The sequence below is a fragment of the Indicator indicator genome, chromosome 33 (genome assembly GCF_027791375.1).
Source record: "Indicator indicator isolate 239-I01 chromosome 33, UM_Iind_1.1, whole genome shotgun sequence".
Taxonomy (NCBI): Eukaryota; Metazoa; Chordata; class Aves; order Piciformes; family Indicatoridae; genus Indicator; species Indicator indicator.
The window spans coordinates 7,827,191-7,851,516 of record NC_072042.1 but is presented as its reverse complement, the minus strand read 5'-3'; the positions used below and the strand labels follow the sequence as shown (position 1 = coordinate 7,851,516).

Below are 24,326 nucleotides of genomic sequence, written 5' to 3'. Positions count from 1 at the left end.
TTATACTGTCTGTTGACATTAGGAAGCATTTCTTTACTGAGAGGACAGTCAGACCCTGGAACAGGCTCCCTAGAGAGGTGGTTGCTGCCTCAAGCCTGTCGATGTTCGGAAGCATTTGAACAATGCCCTCAGCGATGTGCCTTGACTTTGGTCAGCCCTGAGGTGGTGAGGTAGTCAGGCCAGAGAGTCGTTATGGGTTACTTCCAACTGAGCTGTTCTATTCATGCCTGGAAATACATGAGTGACCTTAAGTCAGTATCAGAATGGCTAGGCTCTTCAGGATGGAGCAAGAAGGCCATGAAGCTGGCTGTGCTGTATTACTATTAAGAGTAGATTTTTGTACTATTAAGTTTTCTGAAGCTTGCTGGAATGCATAACTTGTGGAAGCTCCCTTAAGGCAAGAAGGTAAATGCTGCTGCCCTGTGTCAGCATTGGTGATTGTAGCAAAACTCAGCCAGCTACTTAGAGAAAACCATACCTCTACCACATGAACTTACTGCTGGCATTGTGCAGGATTGCTGCTTCAAACATGCTGCCTGATTTGCATGGCTGAGATGCTGAACACCTTCCTGAAGCTGATGTATGCTTAATTAAATTTAGTCTTCAGCTCTTGCTGTTGAACCCTAAGGCACAGTGAGCAACAACTGCAACTTAGATGTGATTTTATGGTTTGGTAAACTAGGCAGACCAGGTTTGAATACAAGTGACTGGAGAGTTTTGTGGCTTTGGTTGTTTTTTTGTTTTTTGTTTTTTTTTCAGAATGAGGTGGATGTATTTTGGTGTGGTGGCGTTTTGCAGATTTGGGGTGGGGTTTTTTGCTGATTTTTTTGGCTTGGTTTGTGGTGGGTTTTTTGTTGTTGTTGTCTCTTTAAGCTTTTGAGAACCACTTCTATCTTCAACACTTCTGGTTCTATAGCAGTGTAAATGCTGCTTTTCTAATGTTGTGGGTAAAAATATGAAAAACACAAGCTGTATCCCTTTGGATTGTCACAGTGAATATTTTGTGTTTGAAACTTAATTAATTAATACTGACACTCCTGTAGCTTGTGCCAGCTCAGGTATGTTGATGCCAGAGCTGGCACTGATGGCAGAAATGGCAAACTTGTTTTTAAAGACTGTACTGTTAAGATTTTAAGATGACAGGTAGTAGATAGACTTCTTCCCCACCTCACTGCACCAAATGTATCAGATCTTTTTACTGTAGATATTTGTATACCAGGTAATTCATCACTTTAAAACATTACAGTGGTATTCAGACATGTTAACTGTAGCTCCAGCTCTAAGTATATACTTGACCATTGTGCAGTACTACTGAAGTATTGATCATAGAATCATAGAATGTTTTGGGTTGGAAGAGACCTCCAAAGCTAATCCAGTCCAACCCCCTGCACTCAACAGGGGCATCCCCAGCTAGATTAGGTTGCCCAGAGCCCTGTTGAGCCTGATCTTGAGTATTTCCGGGGATGGGACCTCAGCCACCTCACTGGGCAACCTGTTGCAGTGTTCCAGCAGCCTCCTGCTGCAGAACTTGTTCCTTGCATCCAATCTCAGTCTGCTCTGCTCTAGTTTGAAGCCATTGCCCCTTGTCCTGTTAGTAAAGGTCTTTGTAAACAGTTTCTCTCTGTCCTTATTGTAGGTCCTAAATAATAACAACCAGTCTTAGTGCTGTTTGGTATGGTGAACACTCACAAATCATCACAGTGACTACTCTGCTGATAGGATGCTGGGAGGATTCTGTCAGTGAAGCTGTCCAGTGTATTCTTTCAAATTCCAGGAGCAGCTGGACATTTTTGGAAGTGACTCTATAATAAAGGCAAAGTAGTTACAGCTGTGCAGAATTGAGGAGGAGGAAATAATTGCAGTAGGATTTGATATTAAAGTTGAGCATTCATTGTATTTAAGCACTTCCTCTTCCAATGTAAAACATTTTTCTTATAGTGAGGCCACATGATGTTGATTCTTGGAGATGTTCATGGAAACGTTTATGGGATGAGAATGGAAGCAATTCTTTGCTGTTTCCTTCTTTCCTTCCTTTGTCTTTGGTAACTGCCTATCCTTGAGAGGCTTGTACAGTGCTCCTTGCTTCAAATTTCTAAGATCTTTTTTCTTTGCCTTTCATAGAATCATAGACTCATGCCTTGGTTGGAAAAGAAGTCTAATGTCATCAATCCAATCTTCTACCCAGCACCTCCATGACCACTAGCCCATATCTTGGAAGTGCCACATTTACTTGTCTCTTGAACACCTTCAGGGACAGTGACTCCACCATCTCCCTGGGCAGCCTCTTCCAATCCCTGACTGATATTGCAGCAAAGATTATTTTCATTGATCTCCAACCTAAACCCACCCTGACACAATTCCAGGCCATTTCCTCTCCTTCTGTCACCTGAGACTAGGGAGAAGAGACCAACCCCCACCTTATGGCAACCTCCTTTTAGAAAGTCTTCCCTGAGCCTCCTCTTTTCCAGGCTTGAACAATCACAGGTCCCTCAGCTGTTCCTCCCAGACCTCTCACCAGTTTCCTTGCCCTTCTCAGGGCCTTCTCCAGATCCTCAATGTCCTTCCTGGAGTGAGAAATTGTGAACACTCAAGTGTGGCCTCACCAATGAGCGGGCATGATCACTGCCCTACTTCTGCTGGTGACACTCTTCCATACACAAGTGTGTTGGTGTGAGCTGAAATTCCCCCCCCACTGACAATAACCAGGCTAGCTCAGTCTGGAAGCAAATGAAAAGCTGTATTTACAAGCAGATGAAATGCAATGAATATGTACAAATATACAAAATTCACATACAAAATTAACAAATATATACAATCAACAGAAAAGCACAACCAAGCTCCCTTTGCTTCCCCCCAAGGGGACCCTCCCAAAGGGGCCTCCCTCTCCCAGGAGCATCCCCCCCAGACCTCCCTGGACAGAGAAGCACAGTTTAGTTAGAGCAGAAAGTTGTTAACTTAGCTGCCAAGGTCAGTACGTGTTGTCTTCAGCCAGAAGAGAAGAAGAAACAGCAGCCAGACAGCCCAGCAACTGCCCCCACTGCCGAACGCAGAATGTGCAGAGTGCCTACTTTGTTTTGGGTAATAGTTCTTAAACATTTCTATCTATCCAATGGAAGTGTTTTTCAACAATCGTTATTTTGCTTTCTTACACCCAATAGTGACTTATTTACATTCTTTCACTTTCTCTGTTCTGAACTTTGCAAGGAAAAATTAAAAAGACAGTTTCAAACCATCACAGTCCACCCCTTCTAAACAATTCCATTGGCTGCTACTATCATTTATCTAAAATAATACCTACAACACTAGGTGAATAAAGATCATAGTCCATTCCGGCTATCTCAGATGTAGATGATTCAAAAGAGTCAAATCACAGGAAAAACAGCAAACAGCTTGTTTCCTCACAGATGGAACGAAGAAAGGAACAGGGACTCTCAGGTGACTCAAGGCTCTCAGGGTTCGTGCACCGTAGATCTCATGGACTCTCCTCTTGGGCGCGATGCTGTGTCTGCGCAACACTCTGAATTTAACCTCTTTCAGCCAAAGTTAGATTTCTTTGTGGAATACACTGAATTTCACCATTTTCTTGCATCACCCAATAGGTGTGACCAGGACCTTCAGCAGAAACCACCCCTCGGACAGGTTTGGCCTCTCCTGAAGGAGAAAATACCCAAACCGTTTTGCCTAACAGATTCTTTTCTCTGATAACAGGAACTCTATCACCTTCTTCCTTTCGCAACAAATCTGATTGGGCAGGTCCAGCTCGATTCACTGAACCTCTACTATTCACCAACCAGGTTGCTTGTGCTAAATATCTCTCCCAGTTTTTCAAAGATCCACCCCCCATGGCTTTGAGAGTGGTTTTCAGCAAACCGTTGTAGCGTTCGACCTTCCCTGAAGCTGGTGCATAGTAGGGAATGTGGAATATCCACTCGATGCCGTGTTCTTTGGCCCAGTTTTTTACAAGATTGTTCTTGAAATGAGTTCCGTTGTCTGACTCAATCCTCTCTGGAGTTCCGTGTCTCCACAGGATTTGTCTTTCCAAACCAAGAATGGTGTTACGTGCAGTTGCATGAGGAACTGGATAAGTTTCCAGCCATCCAGTGCTCGCCTCTACCATAGTCAGCATATACTGCTTACCAGATCGAGAACGAGGTAGAGTGATGTAGTCAATCTGCCAGGCTTCACCATACTTGTACTTGGACCATCGGTCACCGTACCACAAGGGCTTGATCCGCTTTGCCTGCTTAATAGCAGCACAAATGTCACAGTCATGGATGACTTGTGTGATAGCATCCATGGAAATGTCAATGGATCTGTCACGAGCCCATCGGTAGGTTGCATCTCTGCCTTGATGTCCTGACGAGTCATGGGCCCACCGAGCTAAGAACAGCTCACCTCGGTGTTTCCAGTCAAGATCAGGATCAGGATCAGAGTTTGTGTCCACCTGGGAAACTCTTGCAGCTAGATCTGCCTGATGGTTGTGTTGTTGTTCCTCAGTAGCTTTGCTCTTAGGAACGTGAGCATCGATGTGTCTCACTTTCACTGGGATTCTCTCAATGCGAGCAGCAATGTCTTGCCACAGATCTGCAGCCCAGATAGGCTTTCCTTTTCTCTGCCAGCCATTCTTTTTCCAGTCTTTCAGCCAACCCCACAAGGCATTGGCTACCATCCACGAGTCAGTGTAGAGATAAAGCTTTGGCCATCTCTCACGTTCAGCTATGTTAAGAGCTAGCTGGACAGCTTTTACCTCTGCAAATTGACTGGATTCTCCTTCTCCATCTCTCGCTTCTGCAGCTCTGCGCGTTGGGCTCCACACTGCAGATTTCCATCTCTGCTTGTTCCCAACCAGACGACAGGAGCCGTCTGTGAACAAAGCATATCTCTTGTCATCATCAGACAGATCACTGTAAGGAGGAGCTTCCTCTGCACGAGTTACTCTCTCCTCTGGAGGTTTTGCACAGCTTGTGCCTTCTGGCCAGTTTGTGATCACCTCCACCAAACCAGGCCTTTCGAGATTTCCCATTCGAGCTCTCTGTGTTATCAGAGCCATCCACTTAGACCAGGTAGCATCTGTTGCATGATGTGGTGAAGAACCTTTGCCCTTGAACATCCAATTCAGAACTGGCAATCTAGGAGCTAGAAGAAGTTGTGACTCAGTTCCAATCACTTCAGAAGCAGCTTTCACTCCTTCATAAGCAGCTAAAATCTCTTTCTCTGTTGGAGTGTAGTTTGCCTCTGAGCCTCTGTAGCCACGACCCCAGAAACCAAGAGGACGTCCTCGTGTCTCCCCTGGAGCTCTTTGCCATAAGCACCAGGTTGGACCATTGTCACTCGCGGCCGTGTACAGAATGTTCTTAATGCCTGGACCAGTTCGGACAGGTCCCAGACCCATCGCTTGGACTACCTCTCGCTTGATCTGGTCAAAGGCTGCTTGTTGCTCACGACCCCATTGGAAACTGTTTCTCTTTCGAGTCACATCATAGAGAGGTTTCACAATCTGACTGTATCCAGGAATGTGCAGTCTCCAAAATCCCACTATGCCTAGGAAGCGCAAGGTTTCTTTCTTGTTGATGGGATTTGCCATGGTGGAGACTCTGTTTATCACATCCATTGGGATGTGACGGCGACCATCTTGCCACCGCACTCCCAGAAACTGGATTTCTCTGGCAGGTCCTTTCACCTTGTCTCGCTTGATAGCGAAACCAGCTTGCAAGAGAATGTCAAGGATTTTTTTACCTTTCTCGAAGACTTCTTCAGCAGTCTCACCCCAGACGATGATGTCATCGATGAACTGAATGTGTTCTGGAGCTCCACCTTTCTCCAAAGCATCATGGATCACTGCATGGCAGATGGTTGAACTGTGAATCCACCCCTGGGGCAAACGATTGAATGTGTACTGAATGCCTCTCCAGGTGAAAGCAAACTGAGGCCTGCATTCCTCTGCTATGGGAATAGAGAAGAAAGCATTAGCAATGTCTATGGTAGCATACCATTTGGCCTGCTTGGATTCCAGCTCATATTGGAGTTCCATCATGTCTGGTACAGCTGCACTCATGGGTGGAGTTACTTCATTCAAGGCACGGAAATCAACTGTCAGACGCCACTCTCCATTCTGCTTTCTCACAGGCCAGATTGGACTGTTGAAAGGTGAATGAGTTTTGCTGATGGCCTTCTGACTCTCCAACTGACGAATCAAGTTTTGAATGGGCACCAAAGAGTCACGGTTGGTTCTGTATTGTCTGTGATGCACAGTTTGAGAAGCAACTGGCAGCTTTACGTCCTCTATCTCATGTTGTCCCACAACTGCAGATTCATCTGAAAGCTCAGGTCTAATGGACAACTTCAATTTTCCTCCATCAATTTCTACAGTTGCTATTCCAAAAGCCCATTTGTAACCCTTAGGGTCTTTAAAACGCCCTTCTCTCAGAAAGTCAATTCCCAAAATACAAGGTGCATTAGGACCTGTTACAATAGTATGTTTCTTCCACTGCTTCCCAGTTAAACTTATATGAACCTCTATCTTAAACAACTCTTGAGATCCACCAGTGACTCCCTGAATAGTTATAGATTCTCCCCCTTGATAATTTGATGGTATTATGGTGCACTGAGCTCCTGTGTCAACCAAGGCCCTGTACTTCTGAAATTTTGAAGTGCCAGGCCACTGGATGTACACATCCCAATAGATTCTGTTATCTCCATTATCCCTTACCTCCCCCTGGTGGAAGGCAGGGCACCCCTAATGGTGGGGATTACCTCCACATGTACAGCTGGCACAATGTCCAGCACCAGAATTAGGATTACTGTTGGAGCTATCAGAGTTGTTCTGGGAAACTGAGGAAGCGACAGCTACCCTCCTGGTATTGCTATCTCGGGATCTGCCCCTCTGCAGCTCCTGTAACCTCTTGAAAAGATCAGAAGTTGGTTGACCATCCCATCTGTTCATGTTCTCACCAAACTGATCACGCAGAGTTATCTAGATACTGCCACGTGATTGCCTCTGCTGTCTGTTTTGGTTTGACCTGTTTTGGAATGGCCTTCTTGGAGCACGTCTGTTCCTAACAGCTGAAACTTGTATCCATCTAGAGGAAGAGGAATCAGAATCATCCCCCTTCATCAAGTTGGATATGGAGGTTTTAAGTTCCTCCTTCAGCTCTTTCATGCAATTCTTTATCTCTCCAGACAGAGTTTCAATGGCTGAAACCAAAGAAGTACGTGAGAGACTATCCTCCAGCTGCCTCATTTGGTCAGTGAAATGGCCAACAGTGGGAGGCACTCCACCATAATTTCTTGCCACAATCCTGCTTGCCAGAATAGTAGCATAATTAGGAGGAGCAAGCTTAATGAGCTTTTTGGCAAGGCCTGTTCCAACAGGAATTTCATCAGGATTCAGAGTTTTATGATCTCCATGCATTATTTCTCTCACAGCAAATTCTCTCGGACGCTTGATTCCCTCATCTGTTGTGGTCCAGGGCTTAGGGTTCCATGGTAAATCATCTCTGCTGGGGTACCTCAGTGAGACTGCCAATAAGAGGCGTGCCCACAGAGAAGCTTTACCAATGCACTTGCCTAGATGCCTGTCTATGCCTGTATCCTTTGAGAGCATCCCCAACTGAGAGGCCGACTTGTCGCCTACCACCAGTGCTGGGGCTCCCATATCAAAACACCTGGCTAGCCAAGACAGGACTGGCTCATTATCTCCTCTGATGTAATCCTTCCTCACATGTCTAATTTCTTGTCTGGGTGCATTAGCTGACTGTATGTCATTCTCATCATCATCATCATCCTGAGGTCGCTGTCCCCATAATCCTATTTTAATCCTCCGTTGAATTTCCTTGAGTTCAGAGGCACTGCCTGCAGTTGCTAATTCAGCAGGGTCTACATCTCCATCATCCATGTGGGGTCTCAAGAGGTCTGCCAGAGTTTTAAGGCTAACCTTCTCTTCCTCACCAGAAGGATCTTAACAGAGGGACCCTGAGTAGAAGGACCCTCATCTCCATCTGCACCATCTCCTGCAGCATCTGCATCTCCTCCTGCAGCTCCTTTACGCTTTCTGCTTACAGTGGCCACCAAATTTACTGGATTGGCTTTCACGTTCACAGCAGAGTTGGAGGGAGTAGAGGAATTTTGTGCAGGGTTAGGAGGAGCAGAGGGAGTCTGTGCAGGGTTGGCAGGTGGTGTGCTTTGAGATCCTGCAGCCACTGCTGCGTCCGTCTGGGTAGCAGAGGGAGGAGGAGGAGACTGTGCCTCGTTAATGGCGTCTGCCTGCACAGCTATGTCTGTCTGCGTGACCATTTCTCTCTGTGTAACTATGTCTGTCTGCACAACCATTTCTCTCTGTGTACCCCTGTCTGCCCGTGTACCCCTGTCTGCCCGTGTAATCGAGTCTGTCTGTGTCGCCGAGTCTGTCTGTGTAACTATGTCTGCCTGTGTACCCGAGTCTGTTATCTCAGATTCTGGCAAAGGTCCCGCAGCTACTGCTGCTGGCTCTGAGTCAAAACTATCGGCAGCTTTCTCACAAACCTGAACTGTGATTTCCTGGTCACCGTAATCAGAATCAGAAACCAATTCCGAACCTCTCTGAGCTTTTCTATGTTTCCTCTTACATCTATGCAGGTCAGAAGAGCAAGTAGCCTTACGTCTTTCTTGACACAGTGCTATCAGCAGCCATATGATTATTCCAAGAAACAACAAAATTAAGGCTAGCACAAGATATCTAGGGTACCACTGGTTCCAAAGACCCTCTGTAGTTGTAAGAGGAGTAACAAACTCAAATGTGTCTGCTAGCAGATTCATAGTTGAGTTACCATATCTTCTAAGCCCAATAAGACCACAACAGAATTCAACAGCATTCAGTAACTTGTTCTTAACCCAAAGAAACGACTTATATGCCACATATCTCACAATCTTGTCTATCATGCAGGAAACAGCCCATCTGTAGACAATCACACTGATAATAGACAAAATAGAATGACTCAGAACCCAAAACAGCTTCATTTTGCTTCCTAATCTGAGCAGAAATAAATCACAAGCAGTCGAGCCCCACGTTGGGCGCCAAAAATAAAAAGCGTGTCGGTGTGAGCTGAAATTCCCCCCCCACCGACAATAACCAGGCTAGCTCAGTCTGGAAGCAAATGAAAAGCTGTATTTACAAGCAGATGAAATGCAATGAATATGTACAAATATACAAAATTCACATACAAAATTAACAAATATATACAATCAACAGAAAAGCACAACCAAGCTCCCTTTGCTTCCCCCCAAGGGGACCCTCCCAAAGGGGCCTCCCTCTCCCAGGAGCTTCCCCCCCAGACCCCCCCTGGACAGAGAAGCACAGTTTAGTTAGAGCAGAAAGTTGTTAACTTAGCTGCCAAGGTCAGTGTGTGTTATCTTCAGCCAGAAGAGAAGAAGAAACAGCAGCCAGACAGCCCAGCAACTGCCCCCACTGCCGAACGCAGAATGTGCAGAGTGCCTACTTTGTTTTGGGTAATAGTTCTTAAACATTTCTATCTATCCAATGGAAGTGTTTAGAACAATCGTTATTTTGCTTTCTTACACCCAATAGTGACTTATTTACATTCTTTCACTTTCTCTGTTCTGAACTTTGCAAGGAAAAATTAAAAAGACAGTTTCAAACCATCACAACAAGCCAGAATGTTGGTGGTCTTTTTGGCCACCTGGGCACACTGCTGTCACCCAGCATCGTGTGGTCCTTTTCTACCAGGCGACTTCCCAGCCACTCTGCCCCGAGCCTGAAGTGTTCATGGGGTTGTTGTGACCCATGTGCAGGACCCAGCACTTGGCCTTGATGAACCTCATACAACTGACCTTGGTTCATGGATCCCGCCTGGCCAAATCCTTCCTTCCTATCCTCAAGCAGATCCACAGTGCCACCCAATTTGTTGTCATCTGCAAACTTGCTGAGGGTGCCTCAATCCCCTCGTCCATTGATAAAGATATTAAACAAGATTGAGCCCTTGCCTTTCCTTACCTTTACAGCAGCTGTTCTTTCTAAAGTTGAAGATGGTTAGAAGAGTTTCAAAGATACATTTTTGTTTTTTTAATAAACATATATGGTTTTTTTTCTCCAATGAAGCATGGTTGGGAATTCATGGTCATGGCTGAAGTTGTGCCTCTTGCTGGCAAGCTGTGAGCAGTCTTTGGTTTGGTCATGAAAATGCTTGAACTGTGTGTTGCCTTCTTACCTGTTCTGCAAGGCTCTGGGCTCTAGCAGCTAGTTTTCTGGGTTACTCTAGATGTTTTGAATGCTGTCAGTCACACTGTTGTGACTTGTCTTTGAAACAGGAGTTCATCTGGAGGTTTTTCTGTAAACCACCAGATGAGATGTAATAAAATCATCAACTCCTTGGATGTCTTTCAGTTTATAGAGTAGTTTTCCCTCCTCTGGGATGCTGAAGCTTTTGTGTGTACTGTCAGGAAGATGCTCAGCAGTGTCACTGTAAAGATGGTTTCTAAAGAAATTATTCATACTCCACAAATGAAAGTGGTGGGGAAGAAATGATTAGGCTGAAATTGAGTAACTGGTGATTCGCAGGACTTCTGAAGCTCTGCTTAAGTGAGCTTGTTCTATGCAAATTGTAGTTTATTATTTTACTAAAGTGTATGTGGAAGAAATTCTGAAGAAAAAATCTTAAAATCTAGTAATTTTTTTAGATGAAACTACTTTATGTTGTCCTGCTGTGGTTTAAAATAAACCCAGTTGTTCAGCGGTGCTGGAGGGAGCATAGCAGAGGCAGCAGTAGCACCTATGTAGCAATTTCAGTAAGTTTTTGAGATCAAGTGCAGACAAGACAAGGAAATCAAATGTTAGAAATGTTTCATTAAATTCAGTTGCAAGCAGGGAGGAGTTAACAAAAGGAATTTTAGTTGTAAGTCCACTACTAGGCAGGGATGATGAAGTTTGGATACAAACCAGGCAAGCATTCAGTGTTTTAGCTGGTTAATGCTGGGTAGTAAATCCAACATTGTCTCTAGTGTCTGCACTTGTGAGTGGTGTCTCAGGGGGCTGAGCTGTATTTGATAAACAGGGTAAAAGACAGGTCTGCTGACTGAGGAGTTCTTAGGTGTGAAATTTAGGAAAACTGAAGGACCATTATTTTACATATAGAGATCCGTATAGATAAAAACGGTTATTCTTTTTGTTCTTTAGAGCACTGTAAAAAAAAGAAAAAAAAAAAAAGAAAAAAAAAGAAAAAAATGTCTGCCATGCAGATGGTCCTGTCCAGGCTAATGGTACAGCAGCTACTCAGGAATTGACTGATGTGGCACTTCATTTCCATCCTTTACCTTCTGGTGTAAATTGATACACCACCATATAAGGCATAAAGTGAAGAACAGGAGGCTCCATTGGTAGCTGGAAGATACCAGCCCTGCACCCCACAATAACAGGGGTTGGGGGAAAGCCCTTCTTAAAATAGGCACAGTGCAGCTGGTATGAAGGAAGAAAAGAGCAGATTTAGATTGGATGTGATGAACAAGTTCTGCACCAGGAGGCTGCTGGAACACTGCAACAGATTGCCCAGGGAGGTGGTTGAGGAACCATCCCTGGAGATACTCAAAGTGAGGCTGGTCAGGGCTCTGGGCAACCTGATCTAGTGGAGGATGTCCCTGCTGACTGCAGAGGGGGTTAGACTAGATGAGCTTTGGAGGTCCTTTCCAACCCAAACCATTCTATGATCAGCTAGAGTCTGTACTGATTGCTGGATTGGTTTCAGTGGTATTGGTGGGTCTCAAGATTAAGCAGAAACTCCTGAGGCTGAGACACTTCTGTTGCAGTGCTTTTCAGTGGCATGAAATAAAAACTTGAAAACTTTGCAAATAGATTGCTCGCCCATAATGCGCTAAGACGATGTGCAAGCTTAGATATCTGTATGGGAGCTTGGATTGTAGACAGTGAAGGGATTGTTGCATGCCCTTTTCAGAGCTGAAATGTATTGGGTGAGTATATGAGAAACATCATCTTTGTAGTGACAGAGCTCTGGGGCTTCCAAATCATTGCACTGTGCCAGAATGATTTTCCTCTTTTTTTTGAAGAAGATTGTAGATGAGGTGAGTCATGTGGCCTATATGAATTAGCATTTAAATCTGGTATTCAGGGAAGTTCGACTTCAAAGCACATAAAGAACGCCACTGAAAGGATGGGGTTTGAAGAAGCTCTTGCAGCACTGCTGTACGCTGCTCATAGCTTGCGACGGCCACAGAAGAGGCTCAGCTATTGAGACAACTGAAGAGTAGCACATCATGTAGAGTGAACAAGGGGGATGCACTCCTCAGTAATGCTCTACAGAGTTGTTCAGGAAAGTGCAGCTCAGTTGTTTCCTAGTTAAGAATTGGCATTATCAATCCAAAACAGTAGTAAGAAGTAAAATGAAGTACTTTGTACAAGTCCTTTGGGAAGCAAAACTGGAAGAAGTCTTAAGGCCAAGAGATTACAACAAAGGCCTGGAAGTGTTGCACTTACATCCTGCTGAGACAAAATGTCTGACATTGGTTCATTGACAGAGCCAGGTTCCAAAGGCTTTCCATAGTACTCATAGTGTGGAACTGAAAAAACCCCCAGACACCTGATATTTGCATTCTTTGGCGTTTCATAGTCATTAAGGTTGGAAAAGCCCTTTGAGATCAAGTCCAACCATCAACTCGACACCACTATGGCCACTAAACTGTGTTCCTCAGTGCCATGGCCACAGGTTTCTTGAACACTTTCAGGGGTGGAGACTCCACCACCTCCCTGGGCATCCTGTTTCAGTGCTTGAGAACCCTTCCTGTCAAACAGTTTTCCCTCATGTCTAGCCTAAACCCCCCCCAGCACGACTTGAAGTAGTTTACCCCTGTCCTGTTGCTTGTTACTAGGGAGAAGAGACCAACTCTCGCCTCATTCCAGACTCTTCAGACAGTTGTAGAGGACAGTGAGGTCTCCCCTCAGCCTCCTCTTCTCCAGGTTGAATCCAGGTCCCTCAGCTGCTCCTCATCAGCAGTCCTGTTCTCCAGACCCTTCCCCAGCTTTGTTGCCCTTCTCTGGACCTGTTCCAGCCTCTCAATGTCCTTCTTGGAGTGAGGGACCCAAAACTGAACCCAGCACTCAAGGCCTCACTAGTGCCCAGTACAGGGACACCATCACTGCCCTTCTCCTGCTGGCCACACCATTGCTGATCCAGGCCATGATGCTCATGGCCTTCTTGGCCACCTGGACATGCTGCTGGCTCATCTTCAGCTGCTGTCAACCAGTACCCCAGGTTCTTTTCTGGCAGCAGCTTCCCAGCCACTTTGCCTAAGCCTGGAGTGTTCATGGGGTTGTTCTGACCCAGGTGCAGGACCCATGGCTTTGTTGAACCTCATACAACTGACCTTGGCCCATGGATCCAGCCTGGCCAGGTCCTTCTGCAGAGCCTGCCTTCCTTCAGATGCACACTCCTACCCAATTTAGTGTCATTTGCAAACTTGCTGAGGGTGCTCTTAATCTGATCATCAAGATCAGTGAAGACATTACACAAGGGTGATCCCAACACTGGCCCCTGGGGGACACCAGTAGTGACTGGCCACAATTAGTTACACTCCAGTGTAACTCACCTGGTTTTCAGCAACTCTATTCAAGCCTGTCAACACATCTAAAACAAAGGCACTGCAGATGTTTCTTCTGTCCCCTGCAAGATGTTCAGCTGCTGTTTGTCCTGCCTTGTATTGATCCTGTGTTGATGAACATAGTAAATTTACAGGCTCAGAGCAGATCCACTTGGATGTAATTCCTCCAGAGCTGGGTAGTCCTGTTCCCAATGCAGCCTTCAGCAGAGGTCAGTTGGGAATAGATTCAGAGGATGTTCTTGGTTCTGTTTCTCATGGTGGTTTCCAGGGTGTGTTGCCTGACTTGGCAGAGCAGTCTGGTGGCACTGGCTGTGCTCTAAGGTTTGTAGAGTGAGCTGAAGAGACTGGAAAGAAGGGAGGAGTCAGAAATGTTTAGGGTGGTAAATCTTTGATAAATAGCTGGGAAAGTAGACCTGGGATTGGGATTTTTCTTCAGCTTTCTATTCTGATGTATCACCTTCAGTTTCTGGTTGAGATGGTGGCATCTGAGACAACATAACGTGGATTTCTTACATTTGACTGACTTAGTTACAGTTTGTGGAGAGTTCAGCTGACAGTGGCAGTAGCAACTTGGAGTTCTTGTGCTGTGCTTCCATGATGGCATCAGTCTGTTTTGTCGTCGTCTGGGGTTTGGAATTAAATATTCTAAATGGGTTGACAAAGGGAATTGTGATGTCCTGACAATGCCTACTGTTCTGTAGGGATCTCTGAACTTTCTGGGAATATGATAGGAGGAGAGCCTGTTGGCTCTGCCTTTACATTTTTGCTCAGTATGATAGCTCTTTTCCTTTTTTTTTTTTCCTCCAATAGCAAATAAATCTTGGTCAGTTGGCATTCACACTGAGCTTAGAGAGGCTATGCTAAGTGAAAGAAGTGTTCTGAAGGCTGAATTTTAGGCATCTAAAGGTTCTAGCTTTCCTTTGGTGGAAAATAATTTGTTTTGCACACTTCTAAAATGAGTCATCAAGCTCTCTTCATGGGTTTGCTGGTTTTAGTGCTTAGGTGGGCATTCCAGGTGCCTTTAGCTTTGGAGTTGTCTGCTGGTCCTTCAGCACCAGCTGTGACTGGCAAGACTTTAATGCAAAAAATACTACAAGTTAAAATAAATAGAATTTGATCTTTATGGGGGTTTGGAATGTTTTGCTTGTATTAGCAAGTCAGAGCTTTTGACAATTCAGAGGAGAGCTGCAGTGATTAAATGATAAGAGGCTGGGGAACTTCCTCAGCTGAAGAGATTCAGCTCCTTACCAGAGCTTTACCACAGTTCATTGTCTTTGCTCTGCAAGCTACAACATAAGAGGACTCCAGGTTTTCTCAGATACTCAAACATTTTGTTGGCAGAAGGTGAAACAAATGCAGACTAGAAATAAGACTGCAGTGTATGTTAAAAGTTGAAAATGTGCATTGGGCAGTGTAAGGATTTGTTCAGATTTTTTCTCTCTGTAGCTTTCTGTAATTCAATCTTCATTAGAATGACTGAGATGAGCAAGGAAGTGCTCCACCTGCCTTAACCTGGATACCCAGATAGGTAGTCTGTAAGGTCTTTGTTTTTAATTGCTAAAATTCTAACCAGATAAGAGCCATTTACCTCTTCAGTGGTGGGTTTCTTCAATACAAGTTACAAACCCAGATGCTTCATATGTAAAACCCAGTACTGAGAGCAGGAGGTATAGAAGTCTCGGTAGGACCATCCACTAATGTTGTCTGCAGTCATGGCTGCAGTGTTTCTGCTGTGGTGGTTTGTACTGCAGTGATCTTCCTTTCCCAGGAAAGTGTTAAAAGTAAGTGTGGATTTCTGAAGAAGCTTGGTTTAAGTGTCCTCTTCCTTTTTAGGTTTTTGTTGGTAAGATTCCCCGAGACCTGTATGAAGATGAACTGGTGCCACTCTTTGAGAAGGCTGGCCCCATCTGGGACCTGCGCCTCATGATGGATCCTCTTTCTGGACAAAACAGAGGCTATGCTTTCATTACTTTTTGTAGTAAAGATGCAGCACAGGAAGCAGTCAAACTGGTGAGTAACTTACTTTTCAGGTTGGCCAAGATAATACAAACAACAAACAGGTTGGTGATCTCTCAGATAATGAAGTCTTGGAGTGTTTCATTAACAGACTCAGTTTCACTTTTTTAATGTGATACCCTCAATGTTCTGCTTCTAGGACCACACTCTGCTGCAGCCTCCTGCAGTCTGTTGGAGTACTTGGGGATTGTGGGAAGAGTTTACATGATTACCGCTGGAAAAGTGCATTCTTTAAGCTTCCCTGTTCTTTAACATCCTTCCTACCAGAAGAGCTGATTAGAGGTGCTTTGTTTTGCTGCTGCCATGGAGGAGGTCTCTAAGTTGCTCTTTATGGTTTACAGTGCCCTTTAATTCTTTCCAATGGCAGTCATGGGGTCTGTTCACTACATGGACACCGGTGCTGAGGTGACTTAGCAAGGGACACAAAGCAAGCCTTGGAGAGTTAACGTGAGAGACAGCAGGCTGACTGGGGCCCTGCTGTATTTGGCCTTGCCTCTGCTTGAGAGGAGCCAGTAGAACTAGGCAGATCAAAGTGTGTCTTACAAGGTTTTGGCGTTGGCTATGAAATGCTTCTTACACTTTGAAGCAAATTAGGCTCTTGTTTGCCTTAGCAGAATTCAGCTGATCCTGTGTGAGAGAGGGAGGGGGAGACTTCAACACCTGTTGAAGCTATGGGGGGAACCTGGTCAGACTTTAAAATGCTTCCTACTGTATTGTAAAGGCTTCATAAGGGCTTGCTGCTTCTAACTGTTCTGCCATTTGTGCCTCAGATACTTCCCTGTGTTTGGAAACAGTTGCAGTTTTGTTAGGCTCTTCTGGGGCTGGAAATGGTCTGTCCCTGCTTGAGGCTGTTTTTCTTTTCTAGAACCTACTTGTGTTTCCTGAATGTTTTTTTGCAGTTGATTGCCTCTGGGACTCAGTGTTTGAAGGTGGTAGGTATGAGTTATTGTCACCAAGGAGGAAAAATGATTTTGAAACTTTCATTTTATTTATTTTTTTTTTGACCAGGTGGTCAAAGAGATGCTCAGAGCTGTTATGTTAAATTTTTATTGATTGAGGGAGATGAAGGGCAAGGTACTGAAGAAATAGGAGATGTAGCAAGAGATCTGCTACTGATGGTGACATTTTCTTTCAGAAAATACATTTGAAATGTTGAAGTCTCATTTGTCTATAGCGTGGGCCTCGTGCTTATGTGTGAAGATAGCAGAGGAAATGGGGTTGATTGCAGGTCAAATGGCTCTGTAAGATAAGACATCATTTGAAAAGCAGATTTAGATTAAGTTCATGGCACTAGAACACAAAGTTTTGTGTTCTGAATCACTCTTGTAGATGAAGCAAAAATCTGAAATGTTTTATCTTTCTTAAAGTGATCTTGCTTGGCCTGTGGTAGGTTAGTGTTGTCCTGGTTCTTTATGAAGGTTAGTGACAATGTTGTGCTGTCATCTGCATGGCTGTGCCTCAGCTAGGGGAAAAGGCTGAAAACTTGGTTTTAAAGAATTGGCTGAGATTTTCAGGAGCTGGCTGGTGATCCATTTTCTAAGGTTGTAGTTGAAAATCCTACCTAAAACAAAGGTGATGTGTGTTTTGAAAGGTTTTTTTGGAGGGTTTATTTTGTTTGCTTTCTTTTAAGCTGAACCCTTGTACCTTTAAAGACCTGTCGGGTGGTGGTGTTCAGGGAAGCCCAACTGTGGGCACAAGTATGAAGCAGTGGGCTCAGGTTGTTTAAATGGGAAGTTTTAAATTTCACAGAAAATCTACAAAGGTCTCTAGCATTTACAAGGTCAAAAAAAATCCCTGCCTCATGCTTGGGAGGTGGTGGTGGGTTCAAGGTCATGCACCGATAGAGACTTGAGTATCTCCCAACAAATGTGCTCAGTGTTCAAAGCTCTTAGAGATCCCAGGATCTCTAATACTCTGTGCTTGCTTCTTAATAACAACAGCAACAGCTGATACTGAGCCCCAGCACAGGAAACAGTCACAAACTGTCTAGGATCACATCTGGGACAAGCAGTAGGTGAATGAGTTGAGGCTGTCCAGTTTGGATGCTCAGGGTTGTTCCTCCTCTGTCAGTTTCTTTGCAGCTTTCCCTTAGAATGTTGGACATTCCTGTGCTTGGCAGTGTTCTTGCAAGGGAAGGCAGACCCCAGACCTGCAGGTTTAGTGATCCTCTTGCTGTGTATAAAAGTCGTAGATCCTGAAGAAAATAGCTGATTTGATAATTTTGAGAATCTTTATAATCAGATTGATGTGGGTAAAGCAAATGAATGGTTTTTTATTTTCTCAGTGTGACAATTATGAAATCCGTCCTGGGAAGCACCTTGGAGTGTGCATCTCTGTGGCAAACAACAGGTTATTTGTTGGGTCAATTCCAAAGAACAAGACTAAGGAAAACATACTGGAAGAGTTCAATAAAGTCACAGGTAAGACTTTCTCAGTGAGAGTTCAGCACTGATCCCAAAATACCCTTCAGGCCCTCTCTATTGTAAGTCTGGGTATTTGACAGAGGTGTTCAGCTCTCGTTTAAACTGCTCCCAGGTCGGATGCCAAATTCTTGTCTGGTAAAAAATTTATAGATCAGGTATCTTTTATGTCTGGTTGACTGATTCTTAAATGAATGATGTTGTCGGTTTACAAATTGAGATGGAAACAGCACAAATGAGCTCAGAAAAGATGTGAAGGTCCTAATTGTGTTACCTGTTGTAGCTTCCTGTTGAAGGTTGTGTGTTCATAGCTGGATCTGCAGTAGATTCTGCTTTCACAGCTGAGAAGTTTTTGGGAAGCCTCAAATAAACATATTATTGATAAATGATGGGGTGGAGGGAGTGCCAAATAATTGTAACGGCAATGCTACTGTAGAAATGCTTAATGACAGATGAGTCTCTGTCCCAATCCATCAGTGTTGTTCCCCAGTGTATGCAGCAAGTAGGAGGAAGGGATGTCAGCTCAGTGACAGTGGAAGGATGCTTCTGCTTTAAATGAGAGCTTGAGGTTCTTGGTCACTGGCTTTTGCTCCTGTAGAAGGGTTTTAACTTGCTGCTTCATTTTAAGGATTGCTATTTATAAGTACTTCAGGGAAGTGGTGAAAACAGAAGGTGAATGTTAATTTAGTTCTCTCTCCTCTTTGGAGAAATGTGGAAGAAATTCTTTGCAGCTTCCCATGGAGGCAGGAGTGATGTCACATGGTGACTGCTTCTCAAAAATATAAAAGTGCTAAAACAAAATACAGAAAACTTACACAGTGTGAACTGTTCAGGTTGGTGTTTTGCGAGGCCTAATGGTTAGGTAAGTTTATTCTGGAAAGTTTCTGCTGGGTAGCCTCTTTGTGAGTGAATTGGATGGGAAGCTGTTATTTGAGTTGTTTTTCTTCTGCTCCATCCTGCTTTCAGCAGCTAAATTAAAGGCTGTGTGTTACACAAAACAAGGGAAGGCATTTTAGAACAGCCTCTGGTATGGTTTTTGTTTGCTTTTGTTTGTTTGTTTTCCTTTTGAAGCTGAATACTAAAGACCTGTTTTTCAGAGGGTTTGGTGGATGTAATCTTATATCATCAACCTGATGATAAAAAGAAGAATCGAGGATTCTGCTTCTTGGAATATGAGGATCACAAGTCAGCAGCTCAAGCTCGCCGCCGCCTGATGAGTGGGAAAGTAAAAGTCTGGGGAAACGTTGTGACAGTGGAATGGGCTGATCCAGTAGAGGAACCTGACCCAGAAGTCATGGCAAAGGTAAGTAAAAGACTGAACTGTATGCCTTTGTGCTTCAGGAGAAATGTCCTTGAACCACAGTGACAAAGATTTGCTCCAGCTGAGCAATAGTAGTTTTGAGGCAGAAAGAGCTCTTAGAGGGCATTTTTGTGTTGAACCATGTAAACAGGGCTGGTCTGAGCACTGCAGGTGAGTTGCTATTGTAAGGTAAGAGGTTGGGAAGGTGCTGGTGTAAGCTGCCCTTCACCTTTGAACTGGCAGTGTGCAGGGCTGTCCTGCACTGGCACAGCAGGCTGCTCGTGAACGTGAGGTGGGTATTCTGCCAAACTGTCTCTAGAGTGAGGTGAAGGTGAAGTGCAGTGTAAGGAATGACATCCTCTTTATTTCTGTATTCTGGGATAATTCTTTGCTGCTCTTAACATGTTACTAAAATTTTACTGGGATTTGTAGCATCCCAGAAACAGCAAATCAAAATTGGATATTCTTCTGGTCATGGAAAGAAACTGTGGAAGGACAGAAGTTGTAGAAACTTGATGCAGGTAACTACAAGGCTGTGGGGGGTGGTGGTTGTTTTGAGTTTTGTTTTTTTTAAAACTAATACTGCATTCACAAGGTCACCCTGAATTTTGATGCAGAGAGGAAAGCAATCAGATCTTAACAGTCTCTGTTAGTTTCCTTTGAGGTTTGACTTTTAGAGATTGCATCTTTTCATTCTCATTCTTTTTTTCACCAGGTTAAAGTTTTATTTGTAAGAAACTTGGCCACTACTGTGACAGAGGAAATTCTTGAGAAATCCTTTTCTGAATTTGGAAAGCTGGAAAGAGTAAAGAAGTTGAAGGATTATGCCTTTGTTCATTTTGAGGACAGAGGTGCAGCAGTGAAGGTAGGTTGCTTTGTCTTTCCCAGCTAAATTGATGTCAGTGGTTTCTTTTGTACAAGTGGTTTAAAGACCTCTTTAGACTGAATATCTCTAAGACATTTGTAGAGCCCATGTGATAGGGTTCCCCTTGTGACAATTGTAACACTAATGATTTTGTTCCTGTGATTCCAGTAGCTAGGAGGATGTGAGACTTGCAAAGGACAAAACTGTAGCAAGTTAACAAGTAGACTGGAAAAGAGCTGTAGACCAGTGCAGGAGTCTAGAGAAGAGGAAAAAACCCAACCTAGTCACTTATTCTGAGGAAACACAGACAGAAGGTATTGGTTGTCTCCCCAAGACCCCTGTTAAAAGGCTGTGTGTAGCTTTGGAGTGCCAGAAGTATTGAATAGAAATTGCAAGGGGAGAAGAATGGCACTAGCAGCTCCCTTAATGTATTGGCTTTAACTGCGTGCTCCCTACAAGGTTTCCTTTAAAAGACTTCTTAAACATTGGGGGTAGTTACTGTAAGCTTCAAAGATGTATTCCTTTGTATCTAAGAGCAGTTGAAGGTCATGAATCTCTGCGGTTTGTACTTCAGTGGATTGAATTTGATAGAAATTACTCCATGTGCTTTTTAAATCCATAATTTATGGGGGGAAGAAGGAGGGGAGGAAGTGTTTTGCACCTGGGTGTTTTGAGCAAGCATTCTGCATGTGGTATATGTGGCTACACAGATCCAAGGCTCTTTAATCAACTGCTTGCAGCTTTTTATAAGCATTTCATCACTTACCCACCCAAAGAAGGTTTAGAATACTCTTGACACTGGCTTTAGGATGAATGCCACTCGTTAATGGAGCTGAAGTCTGTTTTGAATAGGTTTAGACCATGTTCAAGAGAGGGTAAGAGCTTGTTCGCAGAAAGGGTAAGTCACCAGTGCCTTCTGCCGTGGTTTGTTGTAGTGTGTCTTTAAACATCCTCCAGTCCCTGCCCAGCAGACCTTACTGCTGAATGCTTTTGGATAAGAGCAGCTGAAAATTTGTAGCAGAGGAGAGAGATCTAAGGCAGCACAACAGAGCATCTTCTGATGTTCATCTCTGCAGTACTACCTGGACCACCAGCTGGAATGCTCCCACATCTCCCCCCTGTGACTGCTTTATGGCTACTACATTGGTTTGTGAATTTGACAAGAGATTTTTGTGTATGGCCGTGTTGGTTGTTTTTTAATGGAAACAGGATGATATTAATGCCTGGAATGTATGGGATTGGTTCATTGATTCCAGTGCCTGCTTATTTTCATGCCTTCTTTGAAGTAAATCACCATGATCCCTCATGCTCATGAGGCATATAGCTGTACAGATATGGAAAGTTTGTGTTAATGCAAATAGTAATACCCAGAAATACTAAATGCCAAGCAGCTAATTGCAGGTGAAGAGCTGTGGGGGAGAGCAGTCCTTTGTGTATGTGTGTGATGATCTCTGTCTGCATTTGAGACAAGTGACATCACTTCTGCTGGAGGATTCCGGCCTCCCTTGAGGAGATCACCAGGTTTCAGTAACATCGTTTTTGTCCTAAAGTATAAGTCCTCAGTAATAGTTGATTTCCTCAGAGGCACTCATGCAGCACACTGAGCCATCTAGGAAGCCCACATACAGAAGTGCTCTTTTCCTCCTGTGTGTCTGCTCTCTGCCTGGCCCACTGAGTAGTGAGAATGTCTGAACTCTCTCTAGAGCGTATAGGCACATAAGGTGATGGCAGTATGTCTGATTAAAAAACAAACGCCATGTTTTAATCCCATTCTTTTACCTTATAAGATAGATATTTAATTTTTTATTTAAATGCTGTTTCTCTAACTGCTGAAAAAGTGGGACTTGAAAGAATGCTGCCTATGATCTTGTTGAAGTGGCACAGGGGCTGTGCCTGTTGCATAGTTTGGACTGGAGCAGCCTAACTATCTCCATCTAGTTTCTTTCAGTAGGTTTTAGCTTCCTTTTGAATGGAAAGAAATTGTTAAATATTTCTCTTTTTAATTTTTTACAGGCTATGAATGAAATGAATGGGAAAGAAATAGAAGGGGAAGAAATTGAAATAGTGTTAGCAAAGCCACCGGATAAGAAAAGGAAAGAGCGTCAGGCTGCCAGACAGGCCTCCAGGAGCACTGCGTGAGTGTCCCTTCCTGCACTACTGCTCCTCTGCAGACCAGGTGCTGCTGTCAGAGGGGAGCTAGTTTGGAAGAGCCTGAAGGGCTTCTCTGTGTTGGGTGTTGTTAATGGACAAGAGGATATGTCTGCTGGTGTTTGGGAGCCTTCTGAAGATCAGTAACTGCATGTTTCTTTCTCTTACTAGGTATGAAGACTATTATTACTACCCTCCACCTCGTATGCCACCTCCTATTAGAGGCAGAGGCCGTGGAGGCAGAGGTGGCTATGGCTACCCCCCAGATTACTATGGCTATGAAGATTACTATGATGATTACTATGGCTATGACTATCACGACTACCGTGGTGGCTATGAAGATCCGTATTATGGCTACGATGATGGCTATGCTATAAGAGGAAGAGGAGGAGGAGGAAGGGGTGGGAGAGGTGCCCCTCCACCACCTAGGGGGCGGGGAGCACCACCACCAAGAGGTAGAGCTGGCTATTCACAGAGGGGGGCACCCATGGGACCGCCGAGAGGAGCCAGGGGTGGGAGAGGGGGTCCTGCGCAGCAGCAGAGAGGACGCGGTGCTCGTGGAGCCAGGGGCAACCGTGGGGGCAACGTAGGAGGCAAGAGAAAGGCAGATGGGTACAACCAGCCTGATTCCAAGCGCCGCCAGACCAACAACCAGCAGAACTGGGGCTCCCAACCCATCGCTCAGCAGCCGCTCCAGCAAGGTGGTGACTATGCCGGTAACTATGGTTACAATAATGACAACCAGGAATTTTATCAGGATACTTATGGGCAACAGTGGAAGTAGACAAGTGAGGAGGGATTTGAGAGAGTATTGGAAAGATAGAATTGGCTCTAGCTCTACATCCTTCAAAACAAAATTGGCTTAATGTTCATCCTTCCGTAGCGATTGGTTGCTACCTGTGCTGGCTGAAGAATCTCTCTCGTGTATATACTCCAGGCTCTTAGGTTTCTTTTTTCATAACGCACTTGGACGTTCCTGGGCTTGCAGAATTCCTGAACTCCATACGGGGTTTCAATGCTTTTATCATTTTAGGCTTCATTTTAGCAGTTTAAAAGCAGGAATGGCACACTGTTCAATCATGATTTTGCAGAACCTCTGGTTTTGGACAGGTTTTTTGGTTTGTTTTTTCTTTATTTTTTCCTTTATTTTTTCTTTTTTTTTTTCCTTTTTTCTTCTTTTTATTTGGGATAGACTACATAGGAGTATGCTGTACATAAAAGTAAAAGCTAGTGCTTTGTCTTAGTAGTTTTAAGAAATTACAACAAATTTAAGTTTTCCTGTATTGAAAATAACATGATTGTATGTTTTGCATTCCTAGAAGTAGGTTAACTGTGTTTTTAAATTGTTATAACTTCACACCTTTTTGAAAATCTGCCCTACAAAAATTTGTTTGGCTTAAAAAAAACGTCAAAGCCGTGGCAATTTGTTCCTTGATGTGATTGTATTTCCAATTTCTTGTTCATGTAAGATTTCAATAAAACTCAAAAATCTATTCAAAACATTTACCTATTTCAAATTCAATTGTGTCCTAAAACATTCTTTCATTGGGAATTGTTTTCAAAGTCTAAACTGCCTATGTGAGTGATCAAATCCCTGCAAAATTTCCTGTGCTTTTCAACATGTGGCACTGCGGACATCAGACTGAGAACTAGCAGAGATCACAGCTGGCCCCCAGGGCACTCTTTGTGTAATTGCTGTTCAGTAACTTACCAGCATTAATTTTGAAGCTGATTTTTTTTTCTTTCCCCTTTAATAAGTGTTGAAATGTATCCAAATGTTCACAGAGATCTAATTTAAATATAATCTTCTAATGCAATGTGGAGAAGGAAGCAGAGCCTACAATGGTGTTAATTTTGTTCTTTTGATTGTGCTGCAGAGGCCTTCCAGAGGCTCTCATGCTAGGATCCTGCTCTAGATCCTGTCGCTCAGTGTGCAAACAAAGGGATGTGGGTCTGATCTTGAGAATCTTAGCGTAAT

At 44.0% G+C, this 24,326-nt stretch overlaps 1 protein-coding gene across 4 annotated transcripts in view; it reads left to right on the top strand.

Annotated features, from left to right (window-relative positions):
• The window catches only part of HNRNPR (heterogeneous nuclear ribonucleoprotein R), a 34,357-nt gene extending 10,898 nt beyond the window's left edge, over positions 1-23,459 (top strand). For 2 of the 4 annotated variants that reach the window (XM_054395406.1, XM_054395405.1), the window contains 6 exons: positions 15,433-15,609; positions 17,900-18,035; positions 19,133-19,338; positions 20,051-20,200; positions 22,214-22,335; positions 22,520-23,459. In XM_054395406.1, coding sequence (XP_054251381.1) covers positions 15,433-15,609; positions 17,900-18,035; positions 19,133-19,338; positions 20,051-20,200; positions 22,214-22,335; positions 22,520-23,132 — 1,404 coding nt within the window. In that variant the 3' untranslated portion in view covers positions 23,133-23,459. The remainder of the gene's footprint in view (positions 1-15,432; positions 15,610-17,899; positions 18,036-19,132; positions 19,339-20,050; positions 20,201-22,213; positions 22,336-22,519) is intronic. The other 2 variants (XM_054395408.1, XM_054395407.1) reach the window with 2 other exon arrangements.
• Positions 23,460-24,326: the final 867 nt, after the last annotated feature.